Consider the following 22,519-nt stretch of genomic DNA (forward strand, 5'->3'; position numbering starts at 1 on the left):
ATAGAGGAAAAAATCAAGAGATCATTTATTTGCGTGCGCAACTTGATAGAAGGCTGTCTTAAAGTGCTCTTGTCTGGTTTTGTCCACTCCAAGCGGCGACAAAGAGCGTACGCCCGCTACCTTAAGCGACAATGCAGCAGAGACAGAGAGGGAACTCCTCGCTTTCTCGTTGGCTCGCGTCGGTTGGCGACGCGAACCGACGCGAACTCGCATGCTTCCGCTGAGAAACGGCATTCATCAGGAAAGCTGCTATTTTCGCGAACAGGAAGTCTCCGTCATCACGTTCTTTTTTACTTTTTTTATCCTCCTAGTTTTGCGCCTCCCAGAGCAGAGCGGCCACAAAACTCTCCCTCGCTCTTTTTTTTTTCTTTGCTTTGCCTCTGGCTCCTCGGGTTGAAGGGTGGGAGAAGTGTTAGCTTTATCCGCGTCTTTTTTTCTCGCTCCCTCCCTTCCTCCGTGGCGCGACTTAGCTTTGCGCTCTGGTTTTCTTTTACTTTTCTTTCCCTCTGGTCGCGTGAATGCCCTGCCGCACACCGCCAAGACTGCCATGTTCGCTACCCAGAATCGCCAGCAGTGGTGGGCATCCAGAGAGTTGTTCGTCTTAGGCGGATTTTTTTTTTTTTTTTTGCATTGAATGGTTCTACGGAAAACCAAAAAAACGCCCCCACGTGTTCGGCATAGGCGAGAATTCGTCCCCGAGTTACCCTTAACGGGAGTTCACTATAGTTATAATGGGCTGCTCCTTCTCAGCGTGACGCCCTTCCTGGCGGCATAACCAGCTGCTGTGACCGAGAGTCCGAAATATTCTGGCTGGTTTTTTTTTTGCGGGAGTAGCACGAGGGCTTCGGTGTTTGGGGGCCCACACCGAGTTTGAGCGCTCTTGCCGAGGCGAGTACTATTGACTAGGGTGTGGGTGCCTCCAACATAAGCAAGGGAGCATGCTGGTGAAGCATGAAGCACGTTTGCCTCGGCATAGGCGACACGGCCATGATGATGCTGCTACCATGCGTGCATGTGGAGTTAAGCGCATCAACAGTCACCGCTCTCGCAGTTGGGCAATAGATTCACCACTGTGGAACTTATCCGCGATTTTTTAAACGACAAGTAACATTTCCTTGAATGCAGTTCTGTTTCGTCTATGCTGTCTGTTGTTTCCGACATAACCAGTGAACGTACCACGAAAGCTCCACCACTCGTCGTTTTTCGTAGCCCCTTTGGTTACATAGGAACAGTAATTTCGCTTCTGCGGTTCTGTTTGTCTTTTGCGACAGGCTGCTCCATGTCACGCAAAAACGTAATGAACTTTTGAGCCAAGTTCGCTTCAGGTTTGCAAAGAAAGCGGCTCGGTTTCATCCCAAATGCTTCAAGCAGTTTTTTTGTCCCTGTTAGGTGTAACAAAGGATTGCATGCTTTGGAAATTGGCTTGTTTTCGCGGCTGTCAAATGCCTATAACGCTCGAATAAGGTTCTCAGAGCGGTTCTGGCATGTACTACCGCGAGTGCTATTTATTAAGAACGCCATCAAAGGGGTGCAGACCGCTTTTTTTTTTTCAACCGCGTCATTAAGCACGCCCTCAACGTCTCGAGGCATTACGACTGATTCACTGGACTGTAAATCCTTATGACTGAACATGTGCCGTTTTCGCCGAGCGTCACCATCATCGCCCTCATCGACGTATTCAAAAATGCACCTTCACAGAGAGAAAGCAGCTCATATATGTTAAACACAAACTCATCATAAATGACAACTGAGCTTCCAAGCGTAACAGTTGTATGCTTCAGCGGGGCGCCATGTTACTTAAACAGGTACAATCTACGGGATCCTCAAGTACTTTCGCTTTCACTGAATATTGTCCCTGTATAGTACTGGGCCTACCCTGCCTTCTTTTTTTTGAGTCAGTCAGTGAAAAGGCTTTTTTTTTTTATCTTCCGTTCGCAACTGATATTCTGTGGCCGTTGTGCCTGTAGGGCAAATTACTGCCTCCAAACGTATTTATTATTTATTTATAACCAAATATGACATTCATCATGTTTTTTTCATTGCGCCATAAAAAAAAAAAAAAAAAAAAAACAAGAGTCGGCAGGGCTGCCTACCACGACCGACGGACCGTCATCACGGGCCTTATTCAAAGCCAGTGGCAGACTCGCCCCTTGACAGACTCGGGATGGCGATCACAGTACTGGCATATGTTTTGTTTGGGGCTTCACAGACAAGTTCGTCGTCACAACGCAAGAAGAAAGGGACATGGACGGGACGAAATACAGGACAAGCACACAGCGCGTCTTTGTCCCGTTGTTCTTACGCTGTGCAGATGAACTTGTACCAACTAGCCGGGTTTTCGACGGTACGTTCACAGACAAAGTTCTGCCGCCGGGATGTATGCTGTGCCCACATGAGAATTCCATCGACTTCAGAGCAATAGTTTTCTGTTATTCTGTCAAATAACTGAATTTCTTTGCTGTTATGTCGTTCTCAATTTCCTGTTTTGTTTTTATTTGCTTCTAAATTTCTTCCACTTGCAATGCAATTATGATTGGGCCGTAACCTGAAGATAACAATCTTGTTTTTATTCTTTACCGTGACGACTGGCCGATCCTCCGATTGTATACGTGCCATTCAGCGAGAAACAACAACAACAAAAATGCAGAGGGTACAATACATAGCAAAGCGATGACACAGACATCACTGAGATGCTCTGGCATCCCATCTAACAACGCTGATTTAGCCCGAGGGTGCTCTTGTGAACGGAGTTTACAGTTGTGCTCCGGGACATAAAGGTGGTGCATTGGGTTTAATGCTTGAACCGCGAATGTAGTTCCGAATGCGTGTTGAAAATTATTTTAAAAAATCATGCACCCCTTCGTCTAACGACCCAGATGATTGAACGCGAAACTTTCTCGTGAGGGATTCCTGGATTGGCCAGTCGCACACTGCAAGTGCATCCTCCTGTGTAGGTATGCACCGGTTTCCTAGAATAACCACAGCAACTCTCGTGTATGCACTCCGTAGGCCCAACTTCCAGGCTGGGGTCTACGGCGTGAATGGGTATCTGCTGCTTGGCATAAAGTGAGTACTTTTTCGAGTGGGCGCCGGTTCAAAGTGTTAACATCCAAAATGTGCCTTGCGGCCTAACGTCCTAACCTCAAAATGCGACGTTAGGCCTAACATCCAGCGGCTGACGGCCTTTTGGCATGGTGAGCGACGTCATTCGTATCGTACATCGAGCAGTGGGTAACTGCTCGACGTTAGGCTTATATGCGTCACACTTCACCAACGATGATCATAATCGCCAGACAACGTTGGCTCTCATGCAGTGTGTTTTCGCGTACGGACATCCTGTGAGAGGCTGAAAGCTTCGCTTTAATAGTTTTTTTCTTGCAGTTCGCGCATTACCTCCAAGTTTACAGGCAGTAACGAAGTAATGAAGTGTATTTAGATTATTTCTTATACTGCGCCGGTGAATTCAGAAGGCCACCGATCGCATCGTTCAAGTCCTCCCCGAAAACTACCCATCCGTCGTACCTCATGCGTTATTAGAAGTATGCTACCGGCGTCTCTCAGCACTGAGCACTCCCAAAGACACACAATGAGTGTCAACGACATGACGTCATTACAGCGACTGCGCTATAACGACTGATTCGTCGCCAGGTCTGGATAGCGGTAGTGAGGTTAACCTTGAGCAGATAGGATTTTGTTTTCACCATGCACAACAAACATTCCTTGGTCTAGTACTGGCTCCCTCTCCATTTGAACAATGTTTACGGTGACATAGCGCGATTTCCGGGCGTGCTATCTTACCTTGCAAGCATACTTATGTCTCTCCACAATCGTGTTTACTGCCGCCATTATTGCCAACAGAACGACGAAGGCGAAGCGTGGTTTGCATAACCTTTACTTGAATGTGCTATAATCAGGGGCACGCGTCTAAACTGCAAATCCGAAACGAAAACCCGTGCTTTGCTCAAAGTTCCGCCCTTGATTTGCTGAAATCACCGCACGAAAACTTTCTTCCAGTCGAGCACACTTGCGAGCTGGTGGGCCACCACTTCAAGACCTTCGACGACCGTGAGTTCGACTACAGCTTCTGCAATCACGTGCTCGTCAGCGACGCCGCTAATGGCAGCATCACCATCCTAGGTGAGACATCTGTCCCTATTTTCCTGTTCTACACCATTCGTTTTAAATTGCGTTAGAAGGACCACAAAGAAAACATTGTTTTGCGTCCTTCTAAAGATTGGGTATTTAATACTTTGCTGCTTTCTTGTCTGACGGAAAGTGACGCTGCGTCTCCGACAAATTTGCGAGCAAAGGTGCGGATTCCAAACCGCTCATTTCTTGTAATAATATAAACTTCCTATAATAATGGCGGAATTGTAGAGGAGCCAATAACGGGCTCACACTCTGCGCACTTGTTCCCAAAGGCGCGTTTAAAAAAAATCCGAACGATCACTATCGCCGAATGAACCTAATACACCTGGTAGCGCACAAAATCGCCTCTGTAACAGCGCGTCAATGGGTTTCGTTTTTCGTTTCGGAAGTCAAGGGAGTGTTCACTACGGAGATTGTTTCGCAGGGGTTCAGCGACAACTTTAGTCAAATACATACCTATGCTTCTGAAATGGCAGGTTGCTTTGGTTTGCGGTATTTAGGTGGCTATAAACGAAATCGTCAAGATGGTAAGTAAGTAAGTAAGTTCGTGGTCCTGATCCCGTTTGACACAGGGTAGCAAAGCCGCGGACAGATGGCGCTATGTGTCCGGTAGCCCGGGGCTATGGCTCGAACTAAAGGTGGATTGTAGTAAATTCGTTTTTTTTTTTTTTTTTTTGTCTCGCGTAACTTTTTGTTATTATCTAGCAGTTTTCCACTTTCACCAAAGTTGGGAAAAATACTGATTATAGTTCCAAGAGCAATTAGAACGCTCTACAAGCTTACACGCACTGAAAAGAGTGAAAGCTCTTCGAGTGGTTCGTTATTTTGGGAGGCTTAGGGGTGGGGTGAAGGTTGAGCTATCACTTGTAAACGGGTGGATAAGTGGCTCGAATGCCGCCTTCCCTTCTTTTTTGTTTCGATAAATTCTGCTTATCAAATAATAAAAACGGGCATTTTAGTTACCTGGACATGGTAATCTTTACAACGAAGAGAACTTTGATTCTGTCTCCATAGGCCTCGTTCCACGTTTGGGACCGCTGTTTTTACGCATTGTTCTAATCGGGGATAGATGTCAGAACGGATACTACGCGGGAAGTTTGAAGAGCACAACAATTGAGAGGGATCTAAATATGCCAATCTCGGTTTTGGAAAATGAGGTATTTGTAAGCCCGAAATCTTAAAAGATTGGAAGGCGGGCAGAAGAGTAATGTACAAAATTAAAATTTCGAATAGCGTGAGTTTTGGATGGAAATTGGAATTATAGGTACAGAAAACTTGGCTGTCAGTTCGAAAAATCTGACACGGCGAAAATCTGGAATCTGCTTCTTGTTTTATTGGGCCACTGGGGCACAATTTTGACGAGTAAACTTTTTGGGTTGCAAGGCAATGTAAGTCAAATTTCAAGGCAATGGTGTCGCGTGCTTCAAACGTCGGCATCGCGTACTTTTCTGCCCACCACCTTTTCTCCACTCGGTCCCTCCAGAACGCGTTGGAGATGTCACTGACTCGCTGGCAATTCATGGGTCACTGATTACACACCGGTAGTTACTAGCGGTTACCGTTGGAAACCGGTGGCCAGTACTGGAACACCGGTTGCCAATGGGGGATTCACAAGGGGGGGGGGGGGTGGGGGGGTTCTGACTGGTCCCCGTTGGTAGGTAATAAGGAGTAGGTGACCTTTCTGGAAGTGATGGATGGGGCAGCACGGCGCGGGAGCGCTTAGCTAGGGGCAGGGCGTCATGGCCTTGAGGTAAGAGTCCCGATTCTTGGCTTTGTCTCGACCTAAAAAGACCTTTTTTTTTTTTAGCTTTCAGCCTTTGCGATTCAACTAAAGGCGAATCAGAGCAGGATTTTGAAAAAAACGCCCAGGTAAAGTCGAGAAAAGGGCCCCGCCTCTATTGGGGAACGTTGTGTCGCGATCTTTGATGTCACGAAAAGATAGAAGGGAAACTGCAGGAAGAAAAAAGGCTAGCTCTAACTATATACCCGTAAGCAAATAAATAATCCCTGACCATTGAACGAAAGCTTATAGAGCTGTGAAAGGTGCGATTTTGTACCTAAACCAAAAGTTATTCGGCCTTTAGTGTCTTGTTATTAATACTAAAGCAAATACGTCACCCAGCATTGCGGGTTGCGGGTCGAGCGCAGCATGTATACAACCACGTAAGCAAGCTAGTAAAATGCGATGTTTGCACTTTTGGCTTCATTTGTTTCTTCGGTGTTTCAGCAAACTAACACTGTGGGATATGGAGTAAGCTTTTGCAACATTCACTTAGACGGAATGGCTCCGACTTCATTTCCTAAACCGGCATGTTCGTTTGTCCTTGCGGAGAACTTATACCGCAGGGGTTATCTCTGAATTTTCTCCCGTGATTGAAAAAAAAGTAATAACTGGCAAATTTCTTTCTTGATGGTCCCACTATGAATCTCCTTCTGGGAGGGGGAAAACGGGTGGTCACTGGGCTTGAATGCGTAATTCGACCTACTGATATTAATATTGCGCATCGTAACCGTACGGGCTCCTTCACACCACCCCCTCCCTCTCCCTCCCAAACAAAGAAGCAACTTAATTGCACTGAAATTCGCCGCCTTCATTTTTAGTTATGCGCTCGCAAAATTGGCTCCTAACGCACTCCGAACATCTTACGTGTTGTTCTTTTCCAGTGCAAAGAAATTGCGCTGTGGAAGACGAAGTGGCCTGCCCGAAGCGCGTGTTCATCAAGCAGCTGGGACACCGGATCTCGCTGGGCACCGATCTGACGGTGCACGTGGACGACTTCGAGTACAGTCCCGCGCAGCTCCCCCTCCTGGCGAAGCGCATCCCGGAGTTCGAGATCGAGATCGTCGGCGAGCAGCTCTACTTCCGCTCGCGCATCGAAGAGCTCGTGCTGAGGCTCGACATCCGTGGCAGGGTGCACGTTGAGGTGAGGGCTTTGCGCCAGAGTGCCAAATTGCCGCCCTTAGTACACAGATGCAAAGGAGCCCGGAAACATTGTTGCACAATACGACGGAACACACTAGGTCCTATATGGGGCCCCGTGTCAGTAATGACCTCCCGCAAACATTTTTCTAAAGTGATAAGCGTGGATGAAATCAGTGAATATCGCAAAAGCGTCTACTTTGGTTTCAAGCCTTTCCCGCTCCCCGAGCATTTTAGTACGTCAAAATCTTCTGGACTGCACCACTAATTCGGAGATGAAATTGTACGCTCTACTGAAAACACATCTCAGTACCCCTCCTTGATTTTTTCCAACTTTCCTTATTAACCGATGGCCTCTGCCACCACGAGTTCACAGATAAAAGGAAGAGGTGGTGTAGGATACCTCCGTACTGTGCAGGTGTTAGGCTTAGTAGACTGAACTTCACGCACTAGCGAAAACGCACTGCTTAACCGCGAGAAGCCGCGATACCACCACGCACAATTTTCGCCGCGTATACCCACACGCATGGGGCATGGTGAAGAGAGTGGCCTAACTTCGAAAGCTCGTGCAGGCGGGCGCAGCTGCATACCTCAACCACTCACGACAGTTGAACCGCTAGCGCAAAAAAAAAAAAAAAAAAATGTCGCGTGCATAAAAGAGCGACTTCGGATTCAGAGAAGGCTATCGCTGATTGTAAAAATCGCCACAAATGAAAGTGAGCGACAAATGTCAATCATACCTAAAACTATAGCATGTTAAGTTGAAACTACCTTAACTAATCCTGATGCCGTACATAGAGGCTGTACTGGGGTCTGTAGGTCAGAAAATACCGCAGGAAAAGCACCGTGGGGTTCATGAAAAACTTGTTCCTATGCCCATACCATTTTGGTCTTAGCCTTCCTCATTTGTGGTTGTTTATAGCTGAAACTAAACATTTTAATTATAATCACAGTAAAACGGCCCAAAGGACGAATTAAACCGATGTTCATGTTTTTTAAATGGAGCAGCAGGGCGACGTTGCTACCCTTCGTAGGGTGCGACCGATTCAGCATTGTAGCATGGTTAGGTTGTGAAGCAACCTTCCGGTGTGGCCGAGAAGTAAATCGCGTTTAATGTGCTTATCCGTTATGGGGAATGTGGTACACGCGGCGCGCAAGCATTACGGGCCCACCACGTGCAGAGCTGTTTGGCACATGGCCATATATTCCAAATCGCGGGCACGAATCGGGTATGCAACCAAAGAATGCTTCGGACGGTATGTACAATCAGAGGGGTTTTTTCACGGTAGGGGTACGTGAACATAAAAACTAGTATTGCATCTTTCAGACCACGCTTTTACAGCGCACAGCTTAGCATGCAGCGGTCATGTATGCTTTTGTGGTCTGCTTACTATTTATTCGTAAGATGTGGGTAAGAACATAAACTTTTCAAAGTAAGCCCCTCATTGCACATCGGGCACCCTGTACAACTGTAGACGTTTGCTTAGGGTGAGGACTAAGCTCGGAAACCTTGAATCAGGGCGATTCGCTTTTAATTATTTTTTGTTCATTATGTTTGAGAGTAACAGTTCACCAAATGCGCAAATAAGATCTACAGGGTGTCCCAGCTATCATGGACCAAGATTTTAAAAAAGAGCAACGGCGTTACTCGAAGAAAACCTAGTGCATAATGTTTGCAGTACTGTGAAGAAGCGGATAGTATTTGTTTTCGTTAATGAAGCTCAATTAATTAATGGTCATTAATTATCTTCCTCGATAAGTATTCTCCTAATCATTAAAGTGTCAATGAGGCATTTGTGCTATCTAACACAAATCTAACCCACGAGAGGTATCTAACAGCGGTATTTTCAGCAACGAACTAATTGCGTACTCATTTATTCTGACTGATAAAGAAAACCCGCGAAATATGAAAAATACTACGTGTCGGCGCTCCCGCACGCCTCGTAAAGCAATGCCCTCGTAAAGAAGAAACAGAAGAAACTTCTGTTTCTTCTCGTGTACGCGTTGTCGTTTCGTTTCCGGCTCTCCCTCAGCCAGCCAGTTAATGGGGTTGGTTGTTTTTTACTTTATGATCTGGGGTTTTGAAACAGCCGATGAATGCACCGCATTCCCGTTTTTCCACAGGTCGACTCCTCGTTGAAGGGCGCTCTCGCCGGTCTTTGCGGCTTTTTCAATGGTGTACCGAACGACGACTTCACGACGCCATCTGGAGGACTTGCGGCCAGCGTCTCTGACTTTGGTGATGCCTGGGCGACACCTGGGTCGGAACAGGAGTGCAAGCCGTTGGGCTGTCCCAAAGAGATGCTCATCGCAGCAGCAACAATTTGCAACAGACTTCGGTGCGTACAAATGGAAAACGTATGGGCGTGTGGCCTGCTGTGATGCCGAAGATGTAGGCTCATAGGGGATGGAGCTGGCTACCTTGTGCTTCTATTTTTAGACCGATTACCTTGGACGAATGTATTAGGAGAACTAAAATGGCTTAGTTGGCGGTCACCTGACCTTCACTGTGGCAGCAGCGGTAGAGTTGTGAACTGTGGGAAGACAAGTGGAAGAAAAATTCGTGAACGGATCAGCACTTCTGCGTCGCAAGAGATCAACCGGTCAAATACGAATAGTTGCGTTTGTGCAAGCGTGCTGTATGCCACAAAATTAATCTGCAGCACGGCTCGTCTCGGACGCTTTACGTCGCAATGCGTGTTGAGTTTTGCCTTGCTAGTCTCGGTCATTTTTGTTGCGACAAAATTGTTGATAGTTGCTGTTTACTCGCTTTAACTAACATACCTTTATCTGAACGTTTATTCTTCTCGTTCTCTGTTTTTCGCTGATCCTGTTTTTGAATCAAACTGTAAACTAATCGCTGCAATTTGTGAACTTCACAAACTTGGTCACATTGATTGGTCCATATACAGTGTTGCCGAGCCTGGTGAGCCTAAATAGCCCGCATGTGCATTGTCAGATTGTTCACGTGGACCATATTTCTACAAGAACATAAATAGTGCTAGATAGAGAGTGGAGGGCTTCGGATTAATTTCGACCATCTGGAGATCTTTAACGTGCACCGAAATCTCGTACACACGGGCGTTTTTGCTTTTCGCCTCCATCAGAAGAGCGGCCGGGCCGGGAATCGAACCCGCGACCTTGTGCTCAGCAGCGCAACGCCTTAGCCACTGAGCCACCGCGGCGGGTCATAAATAGTGCCGCTTAGCTACTGCAATTCTGCGTGCTAAATAACCCCCCCCCCCCCCCCCCACCCCTCTAAGAAGCGGGCCTAGGGCGTCTTCACTACAATGCTCCAGAATGACCAATCGAAGTGGCCTAGTGTGCAAATTCGATGAATGACGTGGCCGGCCATTTAATTTAAATGAAAAAAGGCATCTGCGCAGGTACATTGCGCAATGCAAAACGCCTTTCACGCCCTGCGTGTTGTTCCTGCACACATCTTCCTTAGTCAAATCATACGTTTGGCTTCGTCATTCGCCGATACTGCGCACTTGGTCACTTCAAATGGTCATTCTGGAGCGCTTTGGTGTAGACTACCTGCAGGGACTTCTTTTATAGTGTAGCTATCGGGGTCTTGGAGGTGTGATACCCGATACTTCTTCAAGAAAAAAAAAAGTTTCTGTACTTCCTCGCCTATCCTACCGCTCTTCCCTCCTAAATAGTGTTGGCAAGAGTCTGGTCTGGTTCGGTGTCCAGCAAGAGGCGGTAGCTGTCCACGATGTCTATCGTGTTCTGACGTGATTCTCCTCTCGCATTACGCTGGACTACTCAGTGGCCGTACCACTCGAATTCGCCTTGACTGGCTTCAGCATCTTCGCTACAAATTTTTGGGCACGTCGATCACCAAAAGACTTTCTTGCTGCGCATGGATTTTGGGATAGCGAAAGAATGGTGCCTGTGGTCGGCTACATACAAGACTTCTTATTTGGCAATTTGTTAACTTTCTAATCACGTCCTTTGAATTAACCCGTCGTAATGTACACTCTCTCCCAGCGTCTTACACACCGGAACTCATTTAGTGGCTTGATCACTTACAGCGTGATTGCTGGGCGAGAGATGATGATCTCACCTACATTCAGCCTGCTGCAGCATCAGTCCTGCGTGTTCTTCGGCGCTGCCATGACCTCTCCCTAAATGTGCGCAGGGAGGAACCCCTGTCTGCGTGTCCCGGGTTGGACGCGCAGCTGTCCAACTGCCTGAGTGCTACCTGCGAGTGTCTGCAACGGAACGCGAGCAGCGATGCATCCTGTGCCTGCGAAGCCTACTTGGACGCGGTAACCCAGTGCGAGATCGAAGACCGCGATGAGAGACTGCAGGGATGGAGGCTGAAATACGGATGTGGTCAGTTACGCGCCTTACGGTCCTTCCCCTGCGCCAAGTGCACATTTTTTTGCCTTCCATTTATTTTGTACGCGTTCTCCTCTTTACGAACGAACGCTCTTAGCGGGTGAATTGTGCAGTGCAACAGACCTCTACACTGTGGCCATACCTACTTTTTTCGCAATGGTTGCCATTTGCTTACTTTGTCTATGCATCATGCTTTATGCCACATGTTACCCTGCGTATCCCTCTGTGTTTTTTCGTTAGGAAACGTTTTGTCGGGTCATAATACATTATATACAATCGTGACCTCAGCGAAAAAATGATCGAGGTGGTAGAGAGTTATGAAAGGGCGTAGAAGCGGTCCCGGTAAGGCGCACAGTATAAACAGTCGGCGCACCTGCTCATACGCACAATCGGTCTACCAGGTATATCGTACCAGGGCCGGTCCACTGCTCTGCCATAACTCTTTCTCATTGAGTTATAGCAGAGCAAAGAACCGATCCCAGCATGATTCCTGGTGCGTGGTGGGCGCACCTACGCATGCGCACAGCCGGTTTCTATACTTCCACGCACGCGAAGTGGCGCCGGTCGACCACCGTGCATAGCACCGGTACCCGTTCTCCGATCAGCTATAAGTCTCTAAGGTTTAGCGCATCCATGGCTAACATTAACTGGAGAGCTGAATCCCTTCCCGTTTGCACACCCCAGCGGTATCGCGTGGCGGTGACGACGTCGTTTGTAAGGGGGGAAACGAAGAGGTTTTGCCGGAGTTCTTCAATTGGACTCTGGTTTGACTAAGCTAACTCGACCTCGAAGAAAAGGGCGCACATAAGTGTAGTGGGCAATGGAATGCGTATTTAGAGCGCCGTAATCATTTCACAGGTGGTGGTCGCTATTTAGAAGTTTAAAAAAAATTGTCTGTTTCCTCTTGCACGTATTAGAGGCATTGTTCAATTAAATTTGTCTAACTTGTAACCGCCTCCCCCCCCCCCCCCCCCCCCCCTGGTTAGAAGACGTCGTTGCGCTTCCGTCACCCCACTACCACCTTGGCTAACGTAAGGAGAGGATGGCATGTTTTATCCGTCTTGAAGACAGGGTCGTGATTCTGATCCATGTCACGCTGGATGAAACATGACTGGCTCTTCTAAAAGGAGTGGTCAAATTCCTGACTCCAAAAGGCGAGAGTGACGTGCATTTTACTCTATCATTTACCCACCTATTATTTATGAGAACAGGGATTGTATAGCCGATATTTATTCTACCTATAACTCCCATGAAGTAACACCACGGGGTCGATGACGCAGGATGACCTGGCGATGGTGAGGGTAACAGTCACCCAAGTTCTCATGCCACGTCCATTCAGATCCATCGTATGCAATGGGAGTGCTTTTTGCAGTGTTTGCTGCCTTTGGCTGGCGAACTTGAAAACAATCCAGCGCCAATCAATGACTCTACTGCCGAGAAGTTAAAGGCCATTGCGCGGGATATACAAGAAATCAAAAGGAAAGAAACGCACACCAACCCGAGGCCCTATGCAATTGACAAAAATCTTGACAAAGGCCTCTCAAATACTGTTACTCCGTGAACGAAGCACATGCAACCACACATCAGAATGAGGGCGCCATAAGAAAGTGCCATGCGCAAAATAATTTTGAATCCGTTGCAATTAAGTCAGACTACAATTTCAGTTGGACACCAGCCGTAACGGTGAGGGCGATGCTGTCCAGTATTAGAAACGTTTTAATTTTGAACTACCATTATATTAGCTTATATAAACTCACCCCTTTCTCCTGGCTACGCGCAGTTCCCGACTGCCCCCCGGAGATGCAGTGGCTGGACTGCGGCCCGGACTGCCAGCTGACTTGCGCGCACTTCCTGAACGGCGAAGTGGGCTGCGCCACAAAGACGTCCTGCAACCCTGGATGCTTCTGCCCTCCGGGCACCGTGCTTGACGGAGAGATATGCAAGTCGCCTGACGAGTGCGCTGACAGTACGTTACAGTACTAAAAGTCCTTCCTGCCATACCATACGTTACTATACTAAAAGCCATCGAGCTTCCACATTCAAGTAGCAAGCACGAAGGCTATCTTTGCACACACTGTGTCGCATCGCTTCTTGCCTTTCAAAACATGTAGGGCATTCTGTGTCGCACTCCGATGTTCAGGTAGTGTGTAAACGCGTAAGCTTTCGTCTCCGATGCCAACAGTGCACTGCTTCGTGTCTACGGGGAAATGTGCAATTGGTAAAGATACTACATTGAATCGTTATAATATTGTTGTACCCTGGTAGACGCAGGCGACTACAGCTGGGTCGCGATGTACGTATTTATTAGGCGTGTCACGTAACGGCAAAGGCGAGGCAGCAGAGCAGGGGTATTCGAACGGCGGGTCTCAGCCAAGACGGCTGACTGCTGATGTTGCTGTTGTTGCTCCTGTACTCACAGCACATATCCACGTGGGGGATCGGCTAAGAAACGGGGTGGCTTTTCAGGGCTAACAAACGAGCACCAGGATGCGGGTGCGTTAACGTCTTCCTCTTCAGTCAGATGGACTGAAGGAGTGCCTACCTCACATGGCACGTACCAGCAACAGGGGGATTGCAAGATGTTGACATTCCGTTGGGTGCATACCCATGACGAAGGTTGCTCTGCTATCTACGCGACAATAGTGTAAACGTATATCACTACAACAACAAAAGTAACAACAAAAAACAAATATATTGTGAGCACAGGCGTCATCATTGCTTCATAACTGTTACTGGAATGGTCAATCCATCCCACCTAGCAACTCATCATCAGTGTGTCATATGCGAGCACCGCACCATCTTCTTAATCTCCTATCGTCGCGCCTTCTTCATCATCGTTTTTTGGAACGGCTTTCCGGCGAGGCTGCGTCGTCATTAAACGCGTCCTTCAAGTCTCCCGTGTCGAGTCTTTCAATATAGCCAAAATAAATGGCAGGTCGCCGAATTTGGCTACTCATAATGAAATCTGGCAACCATCGCTCATCGTTAAATACGAAAGGATATAAAAAATAAAACCGAAAATGAAGCCTCGAATTCGCGAAACCGCGATACCGCGCCCTAATACAGCTTTTATACGCAGTTAAATAAACAAAAACAAGAATATAGAAAACACCATAAATGAGCTAACGGAATCACAAAAGTGTATAAACCCAGCGCCCTCACTTAGTTAACTGAAAAACAAAAAATACGATACAAAAATGGAAATAAACCCACGAAATCTCCAATGTCTGTCCAATCCAGCGGACTCATAGTGAGTACTAAAGAAAGCAAAAAAACAAACAGAAAGACGCTGGCTGGGCTGACGAGTTCGTTTAGTGCTACCAAGAAAACGTAAGATCTGTGAAACAGAGAAGCGGCACAAGAGTGCATATGCATTAGTAGACTAAATTTCTGTAGCTTTTATACGTTGACACTCCGGCTCACTCGATGCATCGTTCGCGGCCCATTCTGCCATATTACGTGATTAGGCCCTTGTGTCCCATTTTTGCAGTCACGAACCCCCATGCCACCCAACGCGTGGTTTCTGCACTTCCGGGCATAATTTAAAGTAGTCTTGCGGGCGTCTCCGCGAAATTTTGTCGTTCATCTTGATCTCTCACGCCCTTATTCTCTCATCTTACCACACTTCCTATGGATAGTTTGAAACTGACCACATCATCGGTGCCATTGTATATGATGCCTTGGAGGCGATCTAAAACCGAGTGTTGTGCTTGGGTACTTTGTACTCGCGCAGAGGTGTGCACGGGATACGGCGACCCGACCATAGAGACGTTCGACGGCTGGAAGTTCCAGCTGCAGTCAAGCGGGCACTTCGACCTGGTGTCCGACACCGAGGGCCGCTTCACGGTAGACGGCGTGACAGGGAAGTGCGAGGAACGACTCACGTGCATCCTGGGTCTGAACGTGAAGCACAAGCACCACATGGCAAGCATCCGGAGGAACGAGCCCGTGAGTGACACCAGCTTCGCCACTTTGTAGCTCCCGGCGCTTGCGTATTTTCTGGGAAAGAAACACGGGCTGGCATGCTTGAATAAATATACAACTCAATGTCAAAACGAACCAAAAACTAAATATAACAGGCAGGTGCAGGAAGCAGCGTAGGCAGTGAATGAAACTCTAAATGGAAAATATCAACAAGATTTCTCGCATCCTTTATTTTGGTTCATTTACGTAAATTAATAGCGCGGTTCGGGTGGATTTTTATAGTGCGACAGGTCCGTGTTATTAGTGTAATTGAGCCATAACAATACTTTAATTTTATGAACAGATATTGTTGCATTCGTGTTTCGCCAAGTCATTTGGAGTTCGCAGTTAATTTCTTGCTTGGAGTTCGCAGTTAATTTCTTGCTAGCTGCAAACGCATGGGTGGCACACGAGCGTGGTTACAACAGATATGCTCATAGGCACATGCATCCACACATCCACGTGTTTATGTATGTGTGCAAGTGCATGCATACATAAACACGCCAACAGCAGCCACGGAAAAAAAAGGTTTGCGGATGTACAGGGCGGACATAAACGGCATTCGTCGCCCCATCTGTCTGTGCACACCTGCTGTCCCTAGCATGGACTTCCCAGTGGCCCAGGGATTCCTTCTACGTTCGAACGCTTTGCAGTTAATGAATGAACTTCCCGACAAAACGATGACCACGCACGAAATGGCGCCTGACTTTGCGCTATAGCACAATGTAAGGCCGTATACGGCATTACATTCACCGACACAAGCACGAGCACATCGCTATGCCCCTATTACCGGTCAATGCATTAAAACAGTAATTTCCAGAAGCGGTCTGCGTTTATGACGCAAGTACCCTAGATACCCGATAGAAAGAAAGGACGACCTGCGGTGTCAGCCATAGATCGTGTAGCGAAGTGAGCCTCCTATTTATGCGGATTGCTATCTACAGTCAGCTACCGTTAATATGAAGTCACCGGGGATGGCAAAAGGCCTCAAATTAACTGAGCTTCCAATTAAACAAAACCCACAAGAACAGGATATTCATTCGTCCGCAACATGTCTGCCTTATGATTTAGTTCGGAATCTTGACTTTCATCGCCAAGTCAAGCGTGCGATACAAATTGCCGTGTTAGCTGAGACTTATCGAAGCACCACACAAACTGGTCGCACTGCGCTGTACGCAACAACGAAGGTTGAGGACCTGAAAAGAGAGAGAGGTGTGCGCTCGCGCGAGTTTCAACTGGCTGGCCGCTTTATCAACTGTGCGCTGCCTCAGTTGCAATGGCGCCGACGTCGAAACTGAACACGGCGCTGTTTTGTTCTTGGGAAGTTTAGGATTTTATCGATAAAGGACGATCACCTCGATGTTTTTTATTCAAGACAGCTTCCAATTAACCAATATAATGGGTTTTAGGTTGAACTATGGAACAATTTCTTCCATTGGATTGCATGTAAAATTGTCTTGACCAGGACATAACTTCTAATTAACAAAATAATTCCAATTAAGCGACTTCAAATGACCGAGATCCGACTGTACACTTTTATATGCTCCTTGGTCACGAAGGGCCACTGACCAATGGAAGGCATCATGCATAGTTGCCAGGGTGCACAAGACTGCGATACCGCCTTAACTCAATCACCGCATCCGCCAGCAGCATGCTTGCAGGGGAACTGTTTCCAGCAATCCGCAGACGTGCGCTAGCAACTGCTAGTTCCGGCTTATCGCCATCGCCCGTGTGTTGCAGCAACGCCGCCTGCATGATGGACGAGTCACTGCTTCGGCCTTTTAATCCAGTGCCAAGGTATATAAATTGCAGACCTCAACAAGCAGGCTCCGTGGACGAGGAGGTGCCGTGCAGCGCCTTCTTGTCATACTCCTTTGGTACAAGCTCCAAAATATGAGGATATAAGCCCAACAGCTATGCGCCTATATGTGCAGAAACGGCGCCAACACAGCACGTTCCTTTCCAATGCCGATGAATGTCAGTAAAGTGACCGTACGTCACAACGCTCAGATCTTGCCGGTTTGTACCGCATAACGGACGGCGAGTGTCGCTCCTAAAGCATACTTGTTACGCCCCGCTTACGACGATCACCACGCCTTACCTTTGACTATGTTTACTTATCCTTTACGACTAAGTTCGAACGATCTTGACAACTGTGTGCCTTGGAAACTACTGAGTCCCTCATTTATCATAGAACGTCGGGGTTGTGCTCATCGCGCCTCATTAAAACCTCCTTAATAAGGTTTTGTAGGCTACCAGTTTTGAAACATTTTTAACGCAAGTTTGCGATAGCATGAACTACATTCTAAAGTTTGTCAATTACAATAATATTACGCAAATAAGAAAGAAATTCAGAACGCGAAGGCGTTTTTATGTGCAGGGTGAGGTGTCAAATATTTTCTGATGTACTCGGACCACAATTGTGTCATTTTTTTTTGCAAAACAACTGAGGCATTACCTGTGAATAAGCAGCACGGGTATCCGCCCTTGTATACACCAGTTTCCAACTGCCCTACCGCAGTGCTTGGAAAGCTGTTCGGACTAAAAAAAAAGTACCACTGGCTGGAAAACCTTAAGCGGATGACCTCCTAATCCCACAGGGCTGGGCCTACTTTTGACATAAAGTTGTTTCAAGCTTAGCGCAAGCAAGTACGCCTCACATTCCGAAAAAAAAAATGAATTGCAAGGGGCCACTTAGGGATGGCACAGAGTCGTCATCAAACATGTGCGTACACCCGACCTAATATGCACCGCTGTAGGGTGCCGTCGAATCGCGGCTGGAATAAGGCCAACTGGGGGCATGTTTTTTTCCAAGTGAATGCCAGGTGGTACGACCTTCTTGTCATACAGGGGAAGATAGAGTCGAAGGCAGCATGCGCCCGGCATTTTTGTGTTGCTTGGCGGGAAAGTACACGCGCATCCTCTTCCTTGCTTCGTCTGCCACAAGACCCATATCACTGTGCTCTGAAACGACACCGGAACTGCAAAATTCGGAATTGTAAAAATTATCTAACCCAGCTTGGACTAAAAATTGACGCGTGTCTATTTGTAGGTGCTTTGAACGTACGGGGTAGCAAATTATAATCGCAAGCCTGTTTTTATTACACTCCGAGTTGTAAAATGTGCGGAAAGAGAGCGTTCTTCAAGCACATCGCATTCGTTTCATAAGCTGGGCGTTCGTCACGAGCTTTCATGCCCGTGACTATATGCACATTATGTGCGCGTGCACTAACTTGACGTATTTTATTCTATGTGGACATCCTGTGGACTGCCCCCATTGTTCCCCATCGCTTGTTCATGGGGCTGCTAACGTCGGCATTAATGCAACACAAACTTATGAATTGACTAGTGGGCTAACAGAACCTTGTGCTTGGTTCGCACCCATTGTATATGGTCGTCCTTGCATGTGCCATTTGCCCGTTTTATTTGTATTTGTGATTCATGTATTCCAAGCCTGGAACAAAGAGTTAGGGTTTTACGCGCCGCAGCTAGACGTAGGCTATATATGAGGTGCACCGTACTGGAGGAGTGCGGAATAATTTACATCGCCTCGTGATCTTAAACCTGCCCCGGAATCTCGACACACCGAAAGAGAAAACCGCTCCAAATATAGTCGTTCCTTGACTTGCCCTTCGTCCGGCGCGTCCTCTAATACGGTTCTCGTGGAAACTTAATTTCCCATTTGCGTGCGCTTTCGCAGGCGGTGATCGATGGGAAAGTGTACGAGGCGAGTGATCTGCCTTGGAAGGGCGACGGCCTCACCGTGTTCGTCATGCCTGGAAAGGTGACTGTTGTGCTGTTCCAAGACCTGGGCGTACAAGTTCGGTACAACGAGATCAGCGCCGCCTTCAGCATACACGTGCCATCGAAGAGCTTCTTCAACAGGACGGCCGGCCTCTGCGGTGAGCCTCTCGGAAACCTGCTCACCCGTCGGGGATAGGAGAAAGAAGAGCGAAAAAAAAAAAGAAACGAAAGATCGTTTGTAACGTAAAAATGCTACATTCAAGTTACTCTGCCGTAAATACTTTCGAGCACTTTAGTTTCTTCGGAGTGCTCTCAATAATGCTGTTCAGTTTTCACATTTTAGTACTGTTTCCCACTACCTTCTTATAATTTCTTAGGCTACTATTAAAGGGAATTGTATTTTCTGGTGGGGCCCAAGGTATTATTATTATTATTATTATTATTATTGCATGTGAGCCTGCTAGCAGGATGAAGTCGCAAGTATTACGTCTTGTGTTTCTCTAGTATCACGGTCCAAAACGGGCTGCAGCTAGTAGCACCTTTCACACTTACAACGGAACGTTTATTCTCATCGTGTGGCACTTCATTAATAAATTAACATGGTCGAACGCAGTTAAACCAACGTTGTCGAGTAGTAGGTCGCCTTTCGCGCCGAGAGCGCGCACTAAATGCGCAGACAATTGCACTGGAAGACAAAACAAAGATGCTGCCGGCGCAATTGGCGCTGTAGGCGCCAACGGGCACTGAACTTGAATGAATCCAGCGCCTTCTTGTTAAGTTTCTGATGGCACGCGTTATTGCTCTTCTCCCTATCCCACTAGCCACGCCCTCTCCGTGGAGTGAACGAAACGCTTCCACACCGCGAAACCGTTCCATGCGTTGTCTTGACCTTGGCTAACCTTGAAGGTCACATAGACGCCACGAGGAATTGGCGGAACGATGCATTTTCTGGGTTTGCACCTGGAGTAATAGAGCTTTCGCTCTAAAATTGTCCGATGAATCCAATGGGGTCTTCTTCGCAGCGATCAGTATAAAACTAGTGGAGGGAATGAAAAAAAAAGTTTGTCGTCACTTAGTGATGATCCGGCAGTGACAGGAAAGAATGCGGTTGTCTACACTTAAGTCCGCGTAGGGCGTCTTCACCGCAATGCTCCGGGATGACCAATCGAAGTGGCCGAGTGTGCAAATTCGACGAATGACGTGGCCGAGCATGCAATTTAAATGAAAAAAAAGCGTCTGCGCAGGGTCTAACCGCAATGCCAAACGCATTCCTTGCGTGTTGTTCCGTCGCACATTCACTTTTTTCAGCCAAATCATATGTTGGGGTTTGTCTTTTGTAGAATTCGCAAACTTGGACACTTCAATTGGTCATTCTTGAGTACTGTGGTGAAAAAGACCTACGTGGACTTCTTTTATGGCCGTTTATGGAGTCTGCCCTCCCCTCCATGTGTTTCCTCGACCCACCTTAGTGGAGGATACCGCATTGCTTTTACATGCGAGAATTTATTTCAAGGATCCCCTCGAATGCAGGTTCAAGTGGAAGAGGGATACATAATACGGCGGAGCGTACGTCTTTGTGCGCCGCACTGAGCCCCAGTTATGAAAAATTTCCGAAAGTATTGAAAAAAATATTTTTTTTTTCAAATGCAGCTCTCAGCACTCAAAACATAGTCCGCATTTGTTAAAGATCTGAATTCAAATTCAGAGCGAAGGCTCATTGCAAGAAAAGCTTGCTACACAGGTTTTGGAGTAAGCCCTAATACGTAGAAGTATTCGCAACATCGAACAGTCATTTTGTCGTAACGTGTAGCGCAATTTATGGCTGGACCATAAACCAGAGTTCGTCTTACAAGATATAGTAACCTTGCAGTTACCAATGCTTTTTTTGTGTTCGTCCAGCAGAACGGCACTCAATCATTCGTAGCTTGTTAAACGCGCTTCAGCACAACTGTACTTCCACTAATACCAAAGCCGTCGAATTGAAATGTCTTCATAAAGACATTCGTACATTTTTACAGCAATATACGCATCTTAAACACCTGCTGGAAATATTTATTATTAGTGGCCAAATATCTATGCGCACAAGAGTCATAAGGGCTCGTCTGAATGCCTAGGGGGTAAAACGTTCTTATTGTGCTGGTGTCCAAACACTTAAAATATAAATGAGGGAGGCTCTAGGTTGGTTCATTTTTAAAGTTATCATTGTAAAAATTAACGAGCTTTCGCTGCTCGTGAGCCTCGGTTCTCAGAAGATATTTAATTCTTAAAAACAAAAAAACTTGAGAATACATGCGAATGAGAACTTTACCATTGCGATCCTTAAATGAAAAACAATTGCGATATATAGTTAAGCGCTCCACAGTTGAGTAGCCTGGTTGGTCTTGGCCCTTGGCTGTCTTGACGCCAAGCCGCCTGCCAAACTAGAAGCACGTCGCTCTCATACCATGGCGAGCAGTGGCTATTCTATGATCAGGATTTAACAGATTACTCTTACCTTATAAACAACTTTCGTGTGAAAGATTTGACTTTCGTAACCTGTTAAGGCGTTCTAACACTGATTGTTCATCAAGATCAAGTTTTTAGAAAAATACGATTCGGCCAAAATGTATTGTTAGCAGCCTGAAACATATATTAAGAATGGTTCAGGCATATTGCTTCCTTCTTGCTTTGTTTTGCAACCCGACAAAAACGAGTCACACCCGTTCATGAATACGTGAACATGGTAAATTAACGCGGGAAGAGCGGCGGAGATAGTTATTTTTACTGCGCTAGCAGTACTGAGCCGTGTCATTTAGCAAAAGCCCGGCGTCGTCACTGTTTTAGTCTGCGCAAAGCCTTGGTGGAAGCCCAGAGGAAGACAGTGGGAAGGGAATGGCGAAAGGGATGATCGAAAACGTGGTTTGGGTGACGGAAGATAAAATAAATTCAGCTCGTCAACCACAATCTGTCATGCAACCAGAACCGTGCTGCTAGCGCAAGCCTCACTTCACAGATCCCAACCATTCTTACACTTTTCTTTCCACCTTGCAGTGTTTTCTTTAATTTGAAACTAAAACAACCAGAAAGCTGAAGCTGCGAAATGGGATTTTATATAGTTCTCTTAAACACCCTTTCGTTAATCATGACCCATGCATTCATGCATTGTTGAAATGCGACTAAAGGCAAACAAGCTACAGTTCTTTCCACTGGATGAGAAGCAGAAGAGCGTGTACTATTACTGTTGTCAACGTTTTCAACAAATTCTCTGGTTGACCGCTGACCGGTGTTAACGCACACGTTTTCTTTCCATCAATTTTAATATCCTTAATGGCAGAACCCAAGCATCGGTGCATTCGTTGAATCTATTCTCTGTAGCTGCAAACCTCTGCAGTACAGAAATGGTCTTTGTGACAA

General features: G+C 46.9%; 1 protein-coding gene across 2 annotated transcripts in view; it reads left to right on the top strand.

Annotated features, from left to right (window-relative positions):
- The window catches only part of LOC144139377 (hemocytin-like), a 224,618-nt gene that overhangs the window by 169,364 nt on the left and 32,735 nt on the right, over window positions 1–22,519 (top strand). For both annotated transcript variants that reach the window (XM_077671743.1, XM_077671748.1), the window contains 7 exons: window positions 4,015–4,137; window positions 6,814–7,073; window positions 9,194–9,408; window positions 11,217–11,413; window positions 13,200–13,385; window positions 15,153–15,367; window positions 19,083–19,284. In XM_077671743.1, the coding sequence (XP_077527869.1) occupies window positions 4,015–4,137; window positions 6,814–7,073; window positions 9,194–9,408; window positions 11,217–11,413; window positions 13,200–13,385; window positions 15,153–15,367; window positions 19,083–19,284 (1,398 nt within the window). The remainder of the gene's footprint in view (window positions 1–4,014; window positions 4,138–6,813; window positions 7,074–9,193; window positions 9,409–11,216; window positions 11,414–13,199; window positions 13,386–15,152; window positions 15,368–19,082; window positions 19,285–22,519) is intronic.

Source organism: Haemaphysalis longicornis, unplaced genomic scaffold (assembly GCF_048455015.1).
Source record: "Haemaphysalis longicornis isolate Haplotype H1 unplaced genomic scaffold, Haemaphysalis longicornis Haplotype H1 scaffold_1, whole genome shotgun sequence".
NCBI classification, from domain to species: domain Eukaryota; kingdom Metazoa; phylum Arthropoda; class Arachnida; order Ixodida; family Ixodidae; genus Haemaphysalis; species Haemaphysalis longicornis.